General features: G+C 43.4%; 3 protein-coding genes across 3 annotated transcripts; 1 reads left to right on the plus strand and 2 right to left on the minus strand.

The window, feature by feature from the left end:
- Positions 1-402: 402 nt before the first annotated feature.
- On the minus strand, positions 403-2,555 carry gpr12 (G protein-coupled receptor 12; the record flags this gene model as incomplete). Its single annotated transcript, XM_083936343.1, has 2 exons — positions 2,438-2,555; positions 403-1,440 (listed from the first exon to the last, which is right to left on the minus strand). Exon 2 carries the CDS (start codon positions 1,426-1,428, stop codon positions 403-405), a length of 1,026 nt encoding a protein of 341 aa, XP_083792469.1. The 5' UTR covers positions 1,429-1,440; positions 2,438-2,555.
- Positions 2,556-3,451: 896 nt separating this feature from the next.
- Positions 3,452-9,520, minus strand: usp12a (ubiquitin specific peptidase 12a). The gene is made up of 9 exons (XM_083936291.1): positions 9,437-9,520; positions 7,733-7,813; positions 7,420-7,633; positions 7,048-7,283; positions 6,580-6,656; positions 6,318-6,401; positions 6,035-6,232; positions 4,421-4,499; positions 3,452-4,321 (listed from the first exon to the last, which is right to left on the minus strand). Exons 1-9 carry the CDS (start codon positions 9,482-9,484, stop codon positions 4,220-4,222), a joined length of 1,119 nt encoding a protein of 372 aa, XP_083792417.1. The 5' UTR covers positions 9,485-9,520; the 3' UTR covers positions 3,452-4,219.
- Positions 9,521-11,303: 1,783 nt separating this feature from the next.
- On the plus strand, positions 11,304-14,454 carry rpl21 (ribosomal protein L21). Its single transcript, XM_083935719.1, has 6 exons — positions 11,304-11,339; positions 12,655-12,733; positions 12,852-12,913; positions 13,312-13,424; positions 13,865-14,015; positions 14,331-14,454. The coding sequence occupies exons 2-6, from the start codon at positions 12,667-12,669 to the stop codon at positions 14,418-14,420; spliced, it is 483 nt and encodes a 160-aa protein (XP_083791845.1). The 5' UTR covers positions 11,304-11,339; positions 12,655-12,666; the 3' UTR covers positions 14,421-14,454.
- The last annotated feature ends 2,901 nt before the right edge of the window (positions 14,455-17,355 follow it).

Genomic DNA, 17,355 nt, shown 5'->3' on the forward strand with positions numbered 1-17,355 from the left:
AAAACAAGCACGTGTCAACCAAAGCTCCAGCGCATTGTATGTACAGCCGCTGCTCGTAACGTGATGCGCTTTCTGCAGAACATGGAAGGGCGTGGCATCGGCACGGGCTGAACGGGAGGGGGCGGGATGCTGCCCGCGCAGTGGCCGCCTTTACGGAGGAAGACAGTGAGACACCTTACCCTATGGTGAGTGTGACAAAGAAAAGAACGCCATCCATCCAGGTAGGCTGTTGACAACTAACAAAACTGCCTCTGCCAGTATCAACTCCAGCCAGAAGTGAAGCCACAGTCCTCTGCCACTTCCTCTGATTTCCCTGCTGTTGCTCTCTGTGACACCAGACAGATCCAGTGAGGAGCAGAGCTGACTTAGGGCGCCTCTCTCTTCCCACCTGGGTCTGTTTGGTCAGACGTCACTAGGGGTCCGTGCCCGCTGAGCCACGCTGGCAGGCACACAGCCACAGCACACCAGCCACAGGGCCTTCTGGATCTCCTGGTTCCTGAAGGCGTAGATGACCGGGTTGATGACAGAGTTGTAGGTGGCAGGCACCAGGGTGGCGTATGTGTAGAGTGGTGGGTAGGTGTAGTCAGCGATGAGAGAGTAGACGGTAAATGGCATCCAGCAGGCGGCAAATGTACCCAGGATGATGGCCAGCGTGGACACACCCTTCCGTGTTGTGACGTAATGGGGTGTGGCGGCCAGGAAGTGGTGCTGGAGGGCGATCTGGTGAGCATGGCGCATCACAATCTTGCAGATCTGGACATAGAGTTGCAGCATGAGGCCAAAGAGCAGCAGGAAGGAGACGGACAGCACGGCGATGTTGTTCTTTGTGAGTGGCCGCACCACGCTGCATGAAGCCTCCTCTGCCAAGCAGTTGACCCCTGTGACCGGAAGCAGGCCCAGACACAGGGAGAGGCCCCACAGCAGCACGAGCATGGTGTAGGTGAAGGCCGCTGTCCGCTCTGAGTTGTAGGTGAGGGCATAGTACAGGGACAGATAGCGGTCAATAGTGATGGCCAGCAGGCTGAAGACAGAGGCTGAGAAGGAGGCCACCACCAGGCCCACGGTCAGCAGCTGGGCCGATTCAGAGTGAAGCAAGTAGGCACAGGTGAAGTGAAGCACCAGGCCGAGGCCGGCCAGCAGGTCGGCCAACGCCAGGCTGCCGATCAGCAAAAACATGGGAGCCCTGAGTGCCGGGTTCTGCCAGATTACCAGCACCACCAGGGCGTTTTCACAGGCTATCAGAGTCCCCGATGAGCACAGGACGATGTCCCATGGGTTGACCAGCAGGGGCAGCTGGCTGGGTGGGAGGGAGTCCGGCGGAAACGTCCCCAGGCCAGTGCTGTTTTCCATCGGTCCCCCGCCTCCGCTGGCCCATGCTGTGGGGTCAGGGGTCAGCCAGCTGGGGGTAACGGATGGTTCTTCACTCATTGTGCCCCCCGTCTGAAAGTGACACAAACAAACACACAGTTATATCTGCGCTGAATAGAAAAGCCTTTACCCAACAGGGACAAGGAGGGCCACTAATACCTTGTGTCTCTATTATGTGTCTTTTGGTTCATCTTTACGCTTAACAATTTCATGCACTGAAGACAAAAACAGTCGGGATTGTGGCCCTCCTGCAGCCACCCCACCTCTGTGCACGCCACTGGGGTTGTGTTATTTTCAAGACGCCAGAGGTACAACAACATGAGTAGTCAAGATTATTTTCTCTGCCTGTGGTAATGTAAGCAGGAAAACTAGGAAAGAAAACCCTGAGGTTACTCCAAAACTAGCCTCTGTCCTTCAGGTTCTCTGATTTTACACTTGTACAGCATCAGAAATGTACATTCTGGGAGGGATGGCAGGATTCATGTTGAGGTGTTTTTTGTTTTTGTTTCTGTTCTTTTTCACTTTGAAGCAGACACAATACGGCTGCTATGCTCTTTCTTGTGTACTTGTCTACAGAATTCCATTAAAAAAAGAAATGTACACTCGAGCTGATCTAGACAGTTCATGCAGTTTCCTCTGGGAGTTAAACACAAAGTGAATGTTAAGGCTATTATAACAGAGGCCTATAGGGGACACCACAGGTGAAGAGCTCTATTCATTCTCCATGGACAAGGGAAATATAGAAACCTAAGCTGGCTTTGTAGGACATTTCAGGCCACAATTCCTTAGAGGTATCGATAAGCCTCCCCCGGGACCGTAAAAATTCACGCCGCTGTCAAAGATCAAGTACCGCACCCGTCATGGAAATATCGGCTCTAACGCAATACGCGCATCTCACAGCGGTGGCCATATGGTGCTGCTTTACACTCTCTGCACCTTGCATCAGAGGAACACAGCGGTTGCTCCACGTCAGCAGAAGGATGCGAGAGGGGGAAAAAAAAACTGGCTGCATTTTTTTCATGCATGTCAAGGATGCTAAATAACGCCAATCCGGCGCCACCCAGCCTACCTTGACTCTGTGAGGTGAGACTTCCCGTCTAGATGGAAGAACGACTGCCTTGTATTTCCATGTTATTAATAAGGATGGTGAAGCGCCGGCGGACGGAGACGGAGCCCGGGGAGGGGGGATGCTGGTCTTCTCTGGCTGGAAGCGGGGATGATGGAAGAAGAAGAAGAAAAGAGCGCGGAGCGGCTCTGCCGTTAACGGCGCATCGCCGTGGACTGCGGCTGTGCAGGGCGCAGCGGCGGAAGAGAGGAAGAGGAGGAGGTGTGCGTGTGTGTGTGTGTGTGTGTGTGTGTGTGTGTGTGTGTGTGTGTGTGTGTTGGGGAGGAGGGGGTCGACGATGAAGGAGGAGTCCCAAATGGCCCAGACCACCAGAGACCGATTGAATGTCTTGTCCGTTTCATGGACAGACAGGTGTGTACATGTGTGTCCGTGTGCCATTTTCACCTGTAGTCGCTTATTTAACATGCTTTCTTTTTAAACATGTCTCTCGCCTAATAAAGCTTATTTCTGATCACCTGAACAAACTGCACAACGCACTTCAACTATCGCGGTGTTTGTGAGTTTCGCTGATATCGTGCTGCCTGACTCCAGTTTCAGACGTGAACATGCTGGATGCAGAGGCTCGCTTTTCTCCTGCGACGCCCTGCTATTCTGGTCCTGTCTGTGCTATTAACAGCAACCCTGATGTGTGTCACCAACATCCTCCCTCTCCCGTCCTCCATCTTCTCTGCCTCACCTCTCCATCCTTGCAGCACTGCCTCCAAGACACCTCTACTGAATAGGACCTGATGGGTGACTTGTTGATGTGCGTATATAATAAACTGAATAAGCATTATATCCGTGTGTGTGTGTGGTGGAGTTTTTTCCACCTGCTTTTTGAGTCTGAATGGATTAAAAATAGCTCCTGTTGCAGTGGGAGAGCAGGGCTACCAGGTATCACCGCTAAGGGGCGATGTTGAGCTCCTATGAGTCATCAGTGCGCACCTGAGGGCCACAGAAAAGAGAGCACACCCTGCCTCAATCTTACTGGATTTATTTCTTTTTCTTTAAAACAGAAAATGATCGCTTTACAACAGGCCTTTTCAAGCAAACCCTCACAATAAACTTTCCAACACCTACAAAACGGTATCAAAAGTGCACCATAGTGTTAATACATCTCAATGTCTAACAATTTCCAATGATAATATTATCTTCTTGTAATATTTATACAAATACCATTCTGTACACTGTAGAAATACACAACCCAGTGTGCCCCATAAGTGGGACGCCCCCCGCCCCCCCACTCATTCTCCCTTATATCCATGATCAAAAGCATGATCCACTCTCAGCAAATCCCAGTGCAGAATAACAGTGTGGGGGGTGAAGACACCAGGCCGATGTTACATCATATGAATAATTAAATACCCATTTAACCCCAAACCCAAGGAAAAACCTAATACGCCACTCTTACGACCGACCAATATCTGTACAACCCTCATCCAACGTCTGTTTAAAAACAATCTTGACAGTTTTCATTCATTATCGTCTCATTGTCCCGGCAGCAGCGTCCAGCCAGAGTGAAGGGGATGAGGGGAGCAGGAAGGACATGGAGGGGACAGCTGGTAAGTAGGGGGGAACTTCCACGGCTGAGCTGCAGCGCTGAGCGCGTAAAAGCATGGAATACAGCTGTGCAGGCAGGTGTGACACCATGCAGGCTGCTGTGGTGCGTTTACGGTCCGCTGCTCCCCGTAAAGAGGGAACGGAGCATTTCTCCTGGTTTCTGTGGTGAAACGCTCGGCTCCACATTTAGTCTCTGGACTGGTAAAAGAGGATGTAGCCTGACTCAGAGTTCTTGGAGATTTCAGAAGTGAGACCGTAGAATTCTTCTATGGCCTGCGCATCAATTTTCTACCAGACGAGAAACAAATACATAGACAGACAGTTAGAAAAATAAACAACTGTGCGTGAATACCGAAATAAAAGGAATAAACGACTGAACCCACTTACCTCCACAATATCATCATCAAACAGCAACCAGAAGTCATGACTTTTCACAATGGCAATGTAGTGACCCCTGTTTGGACCACTGAAAAAGAAACATGATGCCGAATTAGAGTAAACTTTAACCTCTGTAATTATATTACACAGACTTTAAAGGCCCTACACATCCATGGCCCACCCACACAGGTATTATTATACACTTAATTTGAGAGTAGACTCCTCCGTGTGTGTGTGTGTGGGTGAACCCTATGTTTGATTGACCTTTCTCTGACCTTCCCATTAGGTGGGAGCACCTGCGTGGGTGGACGGGGCCTTTAATAAAACACTCAACAAACAAAAACACAAGCCAGTGGTTCAATCAGGTCAGTACTCGACTGAGGCTGCTCTAGTAATGGACTCACTGATTCTGATGAACTGGAGATAAGTAAGGTTGATAAAAATCCAGTGTCAAAATGTGGTTCAGTAAGTCGTTTCATGGTTAATATTCACTGAAACGTATTAAGTCATGTGTAATACAATACAAAAAAAAGACATAACTCTGTATTGTGTGTATCAAATTAGCATATTTTATAACAATACTGGCCCGGTTTAGGTAACTGAATTTCTGCTATTCCAACATGAATGCATTAACCATAACAATGCTTACCTTTACTGAGATTCTCCCACAGTTCATTAGGGAAAACAGATCCGCATACAAAAGGCATTTAAAAATGCTAAATTTTTGTTTAAAACCTGACTAACTTCCCCTCATTGCTTTTACTTTTTATCAAAAAGAAATTATCAGCTTTTACTTTGAGTTTTTATCATATTATACAGGAGACAGCTATTGTGTCAATTGTGTACAATATGATTAAAAAAATGCCCCCAACACAGTGAACAAGGGGAGAGAAAGAATATGGGAATGACATTCAAAGACAGATGTTGCAGTTACGTTGTCACTGTGACGGAAGAAATGGAGCACCAAGCAACAAAGCGAAATAAACATGGACGGTCGTTTCTCGAAAACCTTATTTTTTAAAAATGTACTTTGCTTTTGGGTTTGCTTTTGGGATTAAGAAAAAACATTTAAAGATGATTGTCAAGTAATAAATATTGTGTGAAAAGTATTAGATCATAAAGCCTGTATCAGGACACATGTAGTGTTATGGTCTACACTGTCTCATGCTTTTAGCTGGATATTTTGGCCATGTGCCCTAAAATCATGACGTCAATTTCAATCTCCCCGCTCTTAAAATGGGAGTAAAACATGAAGCAGAGGACGCACTTGTTTAATATACTTTCTGTCATGAATTATTTCTATTCGGAGTCATGAAGGGCTGGAGTTTGTTTCAGCATGCGCTGTGTGAACACAGGGAAACACCTTGCATCAACACAGACAACCTCCCACTCACACTGGGTCCAAACCGACACTGTGATAGAGTACCGCAGCGCAGATCAATGATGGATGAGGGTCTGTTTTCTCCTGCTGGATGTGATTAAGGCTCTAATGTACCTTTATTCTTGTGCTAATGGGTTCAAATGCATTTTATTATTAGAACAATGATTTGTCTGCCCGCCGCCGGTTGCTGTGGAGACTGTTATAAAAGATGTTGTATTCTGGCTGTGTGATCACCTACACACCTCCCACAATGCACCACCACGGCGACCAGGTCGTAGAGCCTCTCTGGATTGGTGGCGTCCCCGGAGGTGTTGAAGAGGCGGAGCTCCAGGGGGAAGACGACGCGATAGGACAGCTTGGTGTAGCGCTGCAGCTGCTCCATGTACTTAAAGCGCTTCAGGTGCAAAGCCAGGATCATTGGCAGCTTCTTCACACGCATCCTACGTCACAAATATTACAGAGTCAGACACCAGACGACCACGCACGCCTCAACAGCACACATTAAGAATGGACCTGTAGACTGACCTCTTGTGAGCCTCCTGCTTGCTTCTACATTCTTCACAGTAGTATTTGTATTCACTGCACAGTGTCTCCGTGTTACTGAAACCTCTGAGAGGAGCCACAAAGACAGAATTAGTCAATCTGAAGTCCACATCTACGAATAAATTGTTTCATTTTGAAACACTGTATTTTTTTAAACAGTCCAAAACCTAAAGAAATGCAGTTCATTATGATGTTGGACTAAGAAACAAAACGACCGCTCTGCTTCTACATGCTGTTAATTTACCTGAGGCAGTGTGTGATGGAGGTATTCTGTTCTACGTCTACAGAAAGATCCAGAAAGTCCTCATCTTTGCTGCTTATCTGAAGAGAAAAAAAAGACATTAAAATAAGCTAAAAGCAACTACTAACAACTCAAACATTAGAAGAATGGGCCAGCGTGATACATTTGGAATATAATGACACAGGGCTGTAGCCATATGGCAATAAAAAGAAACATTGTATGCGGTTATATTGTATGTATCTAAAACATTGTTTGCACTGACAGAAACCAAAGCACAACCTCAGCCTCTCCCTAACTTCTGCCAAGACGCTTCACCCGTGTATGTTTATTAATCCCTAACATCAGCAGCAGGACTGTTTGGATTGAATGACAACATGTTTAAACAAGACTGTGGTGACACACGGTAGAAGACACTAAGTTTACTCTACTTAAACTTCCCCTTCTTATGAAAACAGCAGTGAGGCCTCTTACCGTTTCACAGGTGAGGCAGCGCGTCTCATTGGTCAGAGTGCCTTGGAAGATCTCATGGACCCAGGTGGGGGCGGGCGTGGCATTGCTGTTGTTATTCTGAGAGTCCAACGTGCCGTTGGCAATGCGGCCGTTGGTCTTGTCCTGCTTCCTCTCCTCCTGAAGCAGATCTGCGATGGTGTTGAGCAGGTAGTTCAGGAACTCGTGGGCATCCTGCTGCATGTAATTGTCAAACAGCTCTGAGGAAGAAAGTGCAAAGACTTTAGAGCTCCAATTCAGATACTCTACATGCTCAGCAGGATCCTCTGCTCGGTTTTCATGCGTTGCAGGAGTCAGCAGCCAACGGGGGGGAAAGAGAGATGATTTGACACACACCATTCTCTTTGCGAAGCCGTGTGATGAACTTCTTGGGTGGTATGACGCCCACTTTCCTCTTCTGGTTGGCAATACTGTGAAACAGGTCAGCCAGGCAGGTGAGCAGGTTCTCCTTCCGCCGAGGCTGACTGCGGTACGCCAAGATCTTCTCCCGAAACGGTCGGCAGAAGTACAGGGCCTGCAGCACCGAGTTGCAGTAGCAGGTGTTTCCAAACTAAAAAAATTACATTTGGAATTTAGTCAAATCAGTGTGTGTACCAGTCAGGGGGAGACCCACAAAACACTGAATCTGCACAGTGCATCGTTCACTTACATTGACCAGGCCAAAGTAGTGCTCATTGACCGGAAACTGCTCAGATCCAATCTCTTTCTCCAGAGCAGAGGCATTGGCGCCCTGTTAGATGCACAGAGCCAGAGGCATATTTTAAATCCAGATTTTATTTTGAAAAGGAACAACAAATAATAAAAACACATTATACCACCACTGAATCATTAAGTACTTCCCATATTAGACGCAAAAACTTGGCACTTCCAAGGTCATTTGTTGCATGGATAAAACTAAAGACTAATGGGTGCTTAAAAAGACTAGGCATCTTCTCTACCACCTCCGCTCTTATGTGCCATTAGAGCTACAAGCATGCATCATCTTTATGGCAGTATAGTTGGGCTGCCCCTGGCCCATGCTTACACTGGAAGAAGGTTTTAAATGTAAAACTTGGCTGAAATGACAACATTATGTGTCAGGATGAAAAAATATGATTCAAACGCAGTTGTTTTCTGTAAGTTAGCACATGATTCGGTAGCCGTTTGGAGAAACGTCTGTCCCTTCTACAATGTGGTAAGGGTTAATAGAGTAGGATGCAGCGAGGGACTGTCAGCAAGTCTCCTCTCTAATGTACTATAGTTTGTTTTGTTTTTTTAAATATCTACCTGCTTTGTATGACCTGTATGTGAGCTGTAGTGGGTTAGGGTGTCGACCTTGCATCCCGCCCACCTCTCCTTGAATGATATTATATACTCTGTATTATATTATTTTCCTGATGCTCTGCTGTTTATTTTTTCATTCATGTTAATTGTTTTTATTTTTTTTGCATGTGAGCTGATTGTTTGTTGTCTTCTATGTTGAAAAATGCAGGTCTACAGTAAAACTCCAAGTAAAAAAAATGAAAATAGAGTAGGACAACAAACTGCTGAGGCACCGCTTGCCAGCAGCCAAGGCAGGCAGATGCTGTGGCCCCAGAACAGTAGAGGGGCCCCCGCTGGCTGACAAACTTTAAATTACAGCAGTGAGAATGTGCAATGTTTACAATGGTATAGGACCTGACCTCCCTAAGGGGGCCCCACCTAACACCACCCAAGTTTTTATTGTCCTGATTTTTTTCCTTCATATTAATATGCTTGAATTGCATGTTTCTAAATGTCTATATTCATATTTTGAAAATAACTAACTTTGACAATAACTAAATTTTGCCCTTAAAAATGTTTCTATTTAAAAAAAAAAAACATGTTTTGTTGGCGTCAAATTATTTATAACATAATGGTGATGAACACTGATTCGAGGGGCCCCCTGTGGATTTTTGCCCAGGGCCCCAGTAGACTTTAGAATCGCCTCTGGGCGGAGTGGACATGGACCCGGAGTGGGTGCAACTGCGCAGCTAATGTTAAACCATGTCGTCATTGCCTGCGTTAATAAAGTCTGGTAGTAAAGGCCAACACGTCAACTTAGCTTTTATTTCACGGTTTTTCTCTACACATACTGCAGATTAATCGTCTCCCACTTTGACGTCACCCGTTAATGTCCAGCTGCGGTTCCGGTTGTTGACAAGACAACACTGGTTTAGCTTAGACGCTGCTCGCTTTGCTATGGTCGGAAAACTGCTCGGTTAGGCAAAGACACACGAATTAACGGCTTTGTGTGTATAAATACACGGTTTAAAAGACAATAAGAGTGCAGCCGCGGGTTCCGTATCACCTTGTAGCCTGATTAAATTGCACTACTAGACTGCTGATCACTCACCATGGTACAAAAAGAGGCAAATTTGGAGACTGTCATTAGGATTTCCATTCGGCTAGCGCCATCTTCAACCGCCGCCGCACGCTGACAAGACTGGGCTGGTTCTGCCCTCGTGAGTGGAAGGCAGGCGATACTGCTGCCAAGGCTAATGGAAGGAGGCTGGGACACCACATAAAAACTGTCTGCGCTTTGGGTTATGACATATGCGCAGTAATATCTGGTCTGCAATTGCCGAGGCTCAATAGCTGGCACACCATCTTGGAACAATTAAAAGTATTATGTTTGAGAGTCGTGTCACTGCACTTGACATTATTTGTGTTATTAATAAAGATGTAAAAAACGAAAATGAAAGACAGAAAAGCGGCACCCAAAAAGCACTTGAGCAGAAACCATCACTTTATTTCTAGCGTCTTCTGTAACCCTCAAACGGCGCATATCCAATTCCATTGCGCATGCGTCATGCCCGAAAGTTCTGACGCTTTTTTTGGTGACCCAGCCTCCTTCCATTAGCCGTGACTGCTGCTGCGCTCGGGACGAAAGAGCCAAGAGCTCGATGTGTCGAGAGCATTCCCTGCTTGTTTTGCCGTCTTCGCTTAATCACCGTCGTTGACGCTGGTCGCTTCGTTTTGGGCTAACTGTTCTTCACTATTTACTATGATTTCGGACACTTCTTCTTCTGAGAAGAGCTCAGCTGTCGAAGTAAAAAAAAGTTCAACATATTTGACTATACATATCCTGGGAAAAAAAGGTCAGGCTAACTGGAGTTTTGCGCATGCGTATCATCAATCATAAAGGTTTTTTTTTTAATTCAGTACATTAAAACTTCTCGTAGGAATTTTGAAACTGCATTTCTCAAACACATTGCAAACATATCCAAAACGGTCAAGGCTCAATGGACCTTTTCGGAGATGTAAACATCATAAACAACGTTCCTAAACAGTCCTAGTTTATTTCCTGTTGCAGTGAACGTGAATGACACATCAGCTGAGAGGAAGGGACCAAGGAGCAAGGCTGTTGCCTAGCAATGGAATTCTTTTGAAAAGGTTTATAGACATAAATAAATCAAAATAAAATAAAGTAGTACATACATAATAAAGTAAAAACACTTAGACAAGGCATTATGCCCTTCTTGCAGTCAACATAACAGTCCTCAGTTTATTTACACAAATATATATACACAAAGACATTTTTATAACAGAAAAACTTTCTCTATCAATCAAAGCTGCGACGGTTAAATTACAGGTATAAAAACTGATCCAGCTGTTAATAGTTGTATTTTAGCAGCTGCCTTCATATATTTTTATTTTCTTGTCACTTAGTAATCTGAGATAAAGAGTAAACTCTGACCACAGATTGTGCTTCCTATTTAATGTTTTTATTTAAATGTATTTTCAATTCTTTACTCATCTTTGGTATAGTTTATTTTATTTTATGTTATTAATACATTATTTTATTTTTTGTTTTTTTTGCTTTTCTATTTATTTGTTTTGTGTATATTATTTTTATTTCTACTTGAAAATAAGTGATGTATCATTATGTTTTCTCATTTGTAATGAATGTAATTTTAAATTTAATTGTTTAAAAAAAATAATAGTTCTGATTTAGGACCGGTTCGCGTACGGAAATGACGGTTAAGATTGGATGTTACGTCATGAATGAGCTGACTCTGGGTTTGTTGAACACTTTTCACCTTTTTTGTCCTGTACTTTTTTTGTTTGTGATTTCCCGTTGTTCATCGTGCCAACATTTTGAAAATCTGAATGTATTTGACATATTTGAAAAAATAAATAAATACTGATTTGGTTCAGGCGATATCGCGGCTTGCCTCACTTGTATTCCACAAGGCGGAGCCAGGGGTCTTCCAATCTCTCTTTCCGCCGTACCCGCCATCTTGTAGAGACCGGGGGTAAGCTCTGCTCCGTGTTAAATGTTATTTTACTCTTTATTTTCACCATTATACACACACTTTTACATCCATAAATGCACTGCGGGCTTTACCGCTCATGTCTGCGGGTTAGTAAAACCCTGAAACACGTGACACTGAGTGATATTTATCATTGAACGTGAGCAGCTCCAGCAGCGTGGCCCCTCCATGCGGGCCTGCGAGGCAGCGAAACGCTTAGCAGAAACTATTGTATAGTTTCTTACCATTTTCACTCGGTCAAATAAGCAGCATAGTAATATCGTGTTGTATCAAATTGATAAAAGTCCTCCTAATGTGCACGATACTTGACCATATTTGCTGTTGTTAACTTGGATCAGCTGTTTAAACACAATACGTGCATCCTTAGCCCGTGTCAGCTAACTTAGGTCTACATTGGCTTGTATGGGTCGACATATAATGCTTTTGGGAAATAACCATAATTCAGGGTTGGACGTGTGCTGGATATCCTCGAACACTTGATTTTTAGTGTAGTGTTTGAAAAGTACTTCGTGTTTGAAACAGCTTGTCAGTGATGTTATATAGGATCAGTAAACCTTTAATGTCCCGCATACAGGGAAATTATTTTGTCACAGCAGCAACAGAATATTACAAAATAAGGTAAAAAAAATAAGAACTAGAAATAGACATATATACATATTCACATAATCTAGTGCAGTTCTTGTTTTGTTTGTTTTTGTAATAATATAATATAGAGTGAATAAATACAAGTAAATATTACCAAATAGTGCAAAAACAGAAATGCCCATAATACAGGCATATTGCACAGTGGAGGGTACAGGATGAGGTTGATTGTAAAGTCTGACAGCAGCAGGAAGGAAGGACCTGCGATACCTCTCCTTCGCTGTCTGATATAACTGAAGAATATCTCCATATTTGAGAGACTGAAAACAACACTTAGACATTTCTGCATGAATAATGACTCAGTGATAAGCAGAAATATTTTGACATTTTTGCAGAGTCAGATTTCCTTTCATGTGTCGTCCATCTGTAGAAAGCTCTTTCAAAATATCACGTTGGTTGTTAATAGGACAATAGCGTCTAATGTGATTTGATGAACAGTAATAGTGCAATAAGTATACTGAATATTGTGCTGTATATAACTTTGGAAACGTTTAGGAACCCTGCATCATGGTGTGGTACATTGAGATATATAAAAATAGATTATATGGTATATACTTTATTCTGTTTTCCATCAGTTTAACAGGTTTAATATAGGTTTTCATGTAAGAAAAACTTGAGGCTGTATCATGTCTAACTGAAGTGTGTTTTCTCTCAGTAATCGGGCATCATGACGAACACCAGAGGCAAGAGGAGGGGGACCAGGTACATGTTCAGCAGGCCATTCCGCAAGCATGGTGAGTACACAGTTTGACCACCCGTCCCTTTTTATTTATGGTATGTGGGAGATTTGTCTTTAAGAGCCACAGTTGAATCTGTGCAACCTTACATGAACTATCTGTATTTACCTCACAGGCCCAATTCCCCTGTCCACATACATGCGCATCTACAGGAAGGGAGACATCGTTGACATCAAGGTAAGACGGCATAAGTGTCTGACTGTTGTTCATCAGTAAATTCAGGATTCAGGCGCCTACTGGTAAACATGCATACGTAGAATAACACGATAGAGGGTTCTGTTGGAGTTATTGTGGTCCACATTAAAAGACAGGAATAAGGTTATTGAAGTAATTCCAAAAGGTTGTGAAATGTGCTACATAATGTGACTTTACAATTTAAGTGTGGATGAACACTTACAAAGTTACAGTAGGCTGAAAAGATTTAGGAAAGGTGGACAATAATGTTCTGAAACACTGTACAAACAATGTAATAAACACTTGGTGTTTTCCGAGCTGTGTTGGCTAACTAACCAGTTGACTTGGTTGTTTCTGGGTCGTACATTGTGACACAGTACATGTGATTTTTATTTATCCAGGGCACAGGTACCATTCAGAAGGGAATGCCTCACAAGTGCTACCATGGTAAAACAGGACGTGTCTACAACGTGACCCAACATGCTGTCGGCATTATTGTCAACAAGCAGGTCAAGTAAGTAGGAACACATGCGCTTTTGTGGCTTAATAATTGTGTACGCTTGTGTAACTTGAGTAGCAGAACTTGTATGTAAATGACGGTAAATAAGTAATGTTTGGGTCCAGTCCTATAAACTCATAATCAGTTATTTAAAGATGTTCTGTAACTGGTATATCTTGGCTAGCTCGTACTCTTTATCTAGACTCTAGGAGGAGGGATGTGACCCCACCTTCACTTTGCCACCAGGATTGTTCATGTCCTCAGTGGTCATTCAAGTGGGGGAAAGTATTTCATCCTTAAACACCTCATTCAAACTCCTGTTTGACCTGGGGCTGTATCGAGGAAACAGCACAGAAATGCAGATGTTGAAACAGCGTTACTTTGAATTTTGAGCATAATTCATCTGTCAAGTTATTGATTTTGTGAATGAACTAATTAATGTTTTTGGCTCTCAGGGGCAAGATCCTGGCCAAGAGGATTAACGTGCGTATTGAGCATGTGAAGCACTCAAAGAGCAGGGACAGTTTCCTGCAGCGCGTCCAAGCCAACGAGGCCAAGAAGATGGAGGCCAAGCAGCAGGGCAGCTGGGTGGAACTGAAGAGACAGGTATGAAATGCAAAATGACTTGTGATTAACGTTGGTGAAAATAAATGGAAATTCTATAAAAAAGTCTAGTGAATATATAAAACCAATCAAAACTCAAAGCATGAAACTGAATGTTTTGAATTTGAGCTGGAGAGCATATATGATCCAGGGGTATATTTTAGTGTATGTTTTGAATAATTTTGTCTCAATCTATACATTTTGTGTTAAAACGACATTTGCGACCAAAAGTCTGCTTATTTTTTATAATTTGGGTTTCTGTTAATACACTTAATGATTATTTAATAATCTAAAACTCCTCCCATCTTGTGTCTGCAGCCCGCTCCTCCCCGTGACGCTCACTTTGTCAGCACCAAGAAAAACGAGCCACAGCTGCTGGAGCCCATCCCCTACGAGTTCATGGCATAAAGTGCTCACCAAAATAAAAAATATTTGTACACACGCTGCTTGTCATGTTGTCATCTGTTCACATATTTTAGTTATGCTGATGTGCTGTCACTCAGTGATGATTCACCTCCTTTGATTGTTAAATGAAATCAAATGCACATTTCATTTCACCGGCGATCTGAGAGTGACAGGCACACACGTCACAAGCACTTTACATCCTCCCTATCAGGTCTACAAGGGTTATTCCAGTCACGGTCAGTGGGCTCACTGACTCACTTTCCCTCTTGGCATAAATGATGCATCTGTCAAAGCAGAGCCACATATATCATGCATACACCTGCACTGAAGACATTAGAAATGCATCATAAAAAGTATGAATTCTATTTAGATGTTTAGCTCCAGGGTCTCAGTGAGCCAACAGGCGCAGTACTGACGTGTCTGACCAGAGCCATCAATCTCAGTAATGTCCATGCTTTTCCCTTTATGACTGACTCAGATCTTGATAAGCCCATGGGTCACGTATCAATCAACATGGGTTTTTCACTGAATCTTACAGGTTTTAAGACCACAATGTGGATGTTGAATTACATGCAGTATACAGTATATGATATGGAAAGCATCCTTTTGGGGATGCTGACCATGATCTCCCCTTTGGTATTTGAATCAGCTGTTAAAGTGAAAACAGTTTCCATCTCAGGATTAACCAACTCAGTTCAGGGTTGTGCACAGTTTGTCAAGCCTCCTTCCTCAATACAGGGCTACAAACCTGTGTGGTTGTGTATTTATAAAATTGCCCAGTCAATATTAAAGACTGCATCGAGCGTCTCCATAGTTTTCACTTGGTTATACCTTGGTTACAAACTCATCCTGTCTATCAAAGTGTTGCTCAAACCCACAGAGCTCTAGTCTATATTGAACTTTGAGATTCTGTAATTTCCCTACGATGCCAAACATCAGCCTGAATTATAGGGACATGTTTATTAAATGATACACAAGACAAATGTATTTTTATTTGATGTTGCAGCCATAAAGCATTGACAGTGTCACCATCATAACTAAGATAAATATAAGTTTGACAAGCAGATCGAGAAAATGTATGTTGTGTTTGTGCTGCAGCTCAAGCCCAGCTGATGTAAATATATCAGTCACAGGTAGAGTTAACTGTGGGTGCAGTAGGTGGCAGTGTGCACCAAGATATGTGTCATGCACAGAACAAACATCAGGGCCCTTGCTGTATCACCGTAACTTTACAATATAATACTGGCATAGGATTATAGAAAATAAAAATTGTGCATTATTGAAACCACATTTTAATCATAACCAAACTTGGTTTAGCTATGACTTGTCGAAAGTTTGTGTGTTGAGTAGGCCCTGATTCAGCAGTTCCCTTATATGCCCGACTCGCCTCCACACAGTGTTTAGTGCACTTATAATTATAGAGCATTTGAAGCGAGGAGGGTAAGGCCGTTTCCAGTGTATATTATGTATACTATAAAAACACCTGCATTAACAATGCAACATCTACAGCTAATCTGAAGGTGTTGAACTGTGATTTTAAACAACTGTGCTCACTTTTAACTAGTCAAATTGCGCTTTATAAAGCTCTATAACTGCACTATCAGTGTCATCAGCTGCAGTGAACACTGTCCTCGGTGAACGCGTGGATAGACGTTAATAGTTGTTCATCATTGAGGATGAGACACTGGTGAAGTTCTTCCAATCTCCAACTGCATTGTGTTTTTTCATTTTGTAATTTTACTCTGGATAAAAATAAAAACCATCAGTTGTGTGTGCGTGTGTGTGGACCACTTGATGTGTGCTGTTTAATCAGTGGAGGCTGAATGGCTGGCTGGTTATGTGACAAATAGGTTATCTCATCGCACCTCAGTACTTTACCCAATATTTACACAAATTAGGACCAGTTTACAGAGATAGGGCGCAGCTGACAGGGTGAAGTGTGTGAGAGAGAGGCAGGGAGGGAGGGAGAAGGCTAACCGTGAATCAGTCCAAGGGTTAGGCTATATTTCATTTCTGTAGACGCAGAAGATATCCCTGCATAGATGTGAAGGAAGTGCATTCAAAAAGAGGGAAGAAAATGAATGTTGTAACTCCCTCCGGGACAATGGTGATGAGATAAACCTGCAGAGGTTGTCTTTCTTCACCTCCGTAACCCTGCAGGCCTGAGGTCAGGAGACTCACACACAGGTCTTATCGGGACAGAGTAATAAGTATCCAACAACCTGAGGAGATAAAACCAGGAAAAATAAATTGCAATCAATCAATGAGCGTGTTGGCAGCCAAAGCCCTTGGTATTGATCTGGATTTTACTCTTTAGTATTTAGATAAGGTGCCTCCACATTTTTGTATATTCCCACAGCTTTTAACAAGGGTTTAACACTTATCAAATGGGCAAACTTGTAGATTAAAAAGTATTAATCACACATGTCTACTGCTTAAATTGTCTTCTTTCTCTCTTTTTTTAAATGAATCTACTGTTGTAACGTTCCCCTTATAGCATAGTATGATATCCACCCTGCCTATGCATCTACAGTAAGTCCTTTGTGTGTGTGTGTGTGTTCCCTCACACACACCAGAGTGTCATGTGTGGCACTGACTCATGGAAGTTACTGATTGAAGGAAGAAAAAGTAAACAGAAGGAGAGAGAGAGAGAGAGAGAAAGCAGCCCAGAGGAGGTTCAGAAAGAGGAGGATGGCGGATAAAAAGCCGTGGAGCACTATGAACTCCTTAATCACACATGTTTGACACACACAGATTGAGTCTGTCAGCTCAGCCAGCAGCAGTATCGACCCGGCGTTACACATTAACCACACACACACAAACAGTAGATAATTGGATGTGGACTCCTCGCTGATGCAAGAGGAGGAGTTTGTGTGTGGAAATGTTAGACGACATTCAATTTCACAGTTGTGTCTGCCTTGCCACCTGATCATACTTC

The sequence above is a fragment of the Echiichthys vipera genome (genome assembly GCF_963691815.1).
Source record: "Echiichthys vipera genome assembly, chromosome: 21".
Taxonomy (NCBI): domain Eukaryota; kingdom Metazoa; phylum Chordata; class Actinopteri; order Perciformes; family Trachinidae; genus Echiichthys; species Echiichthys vipera.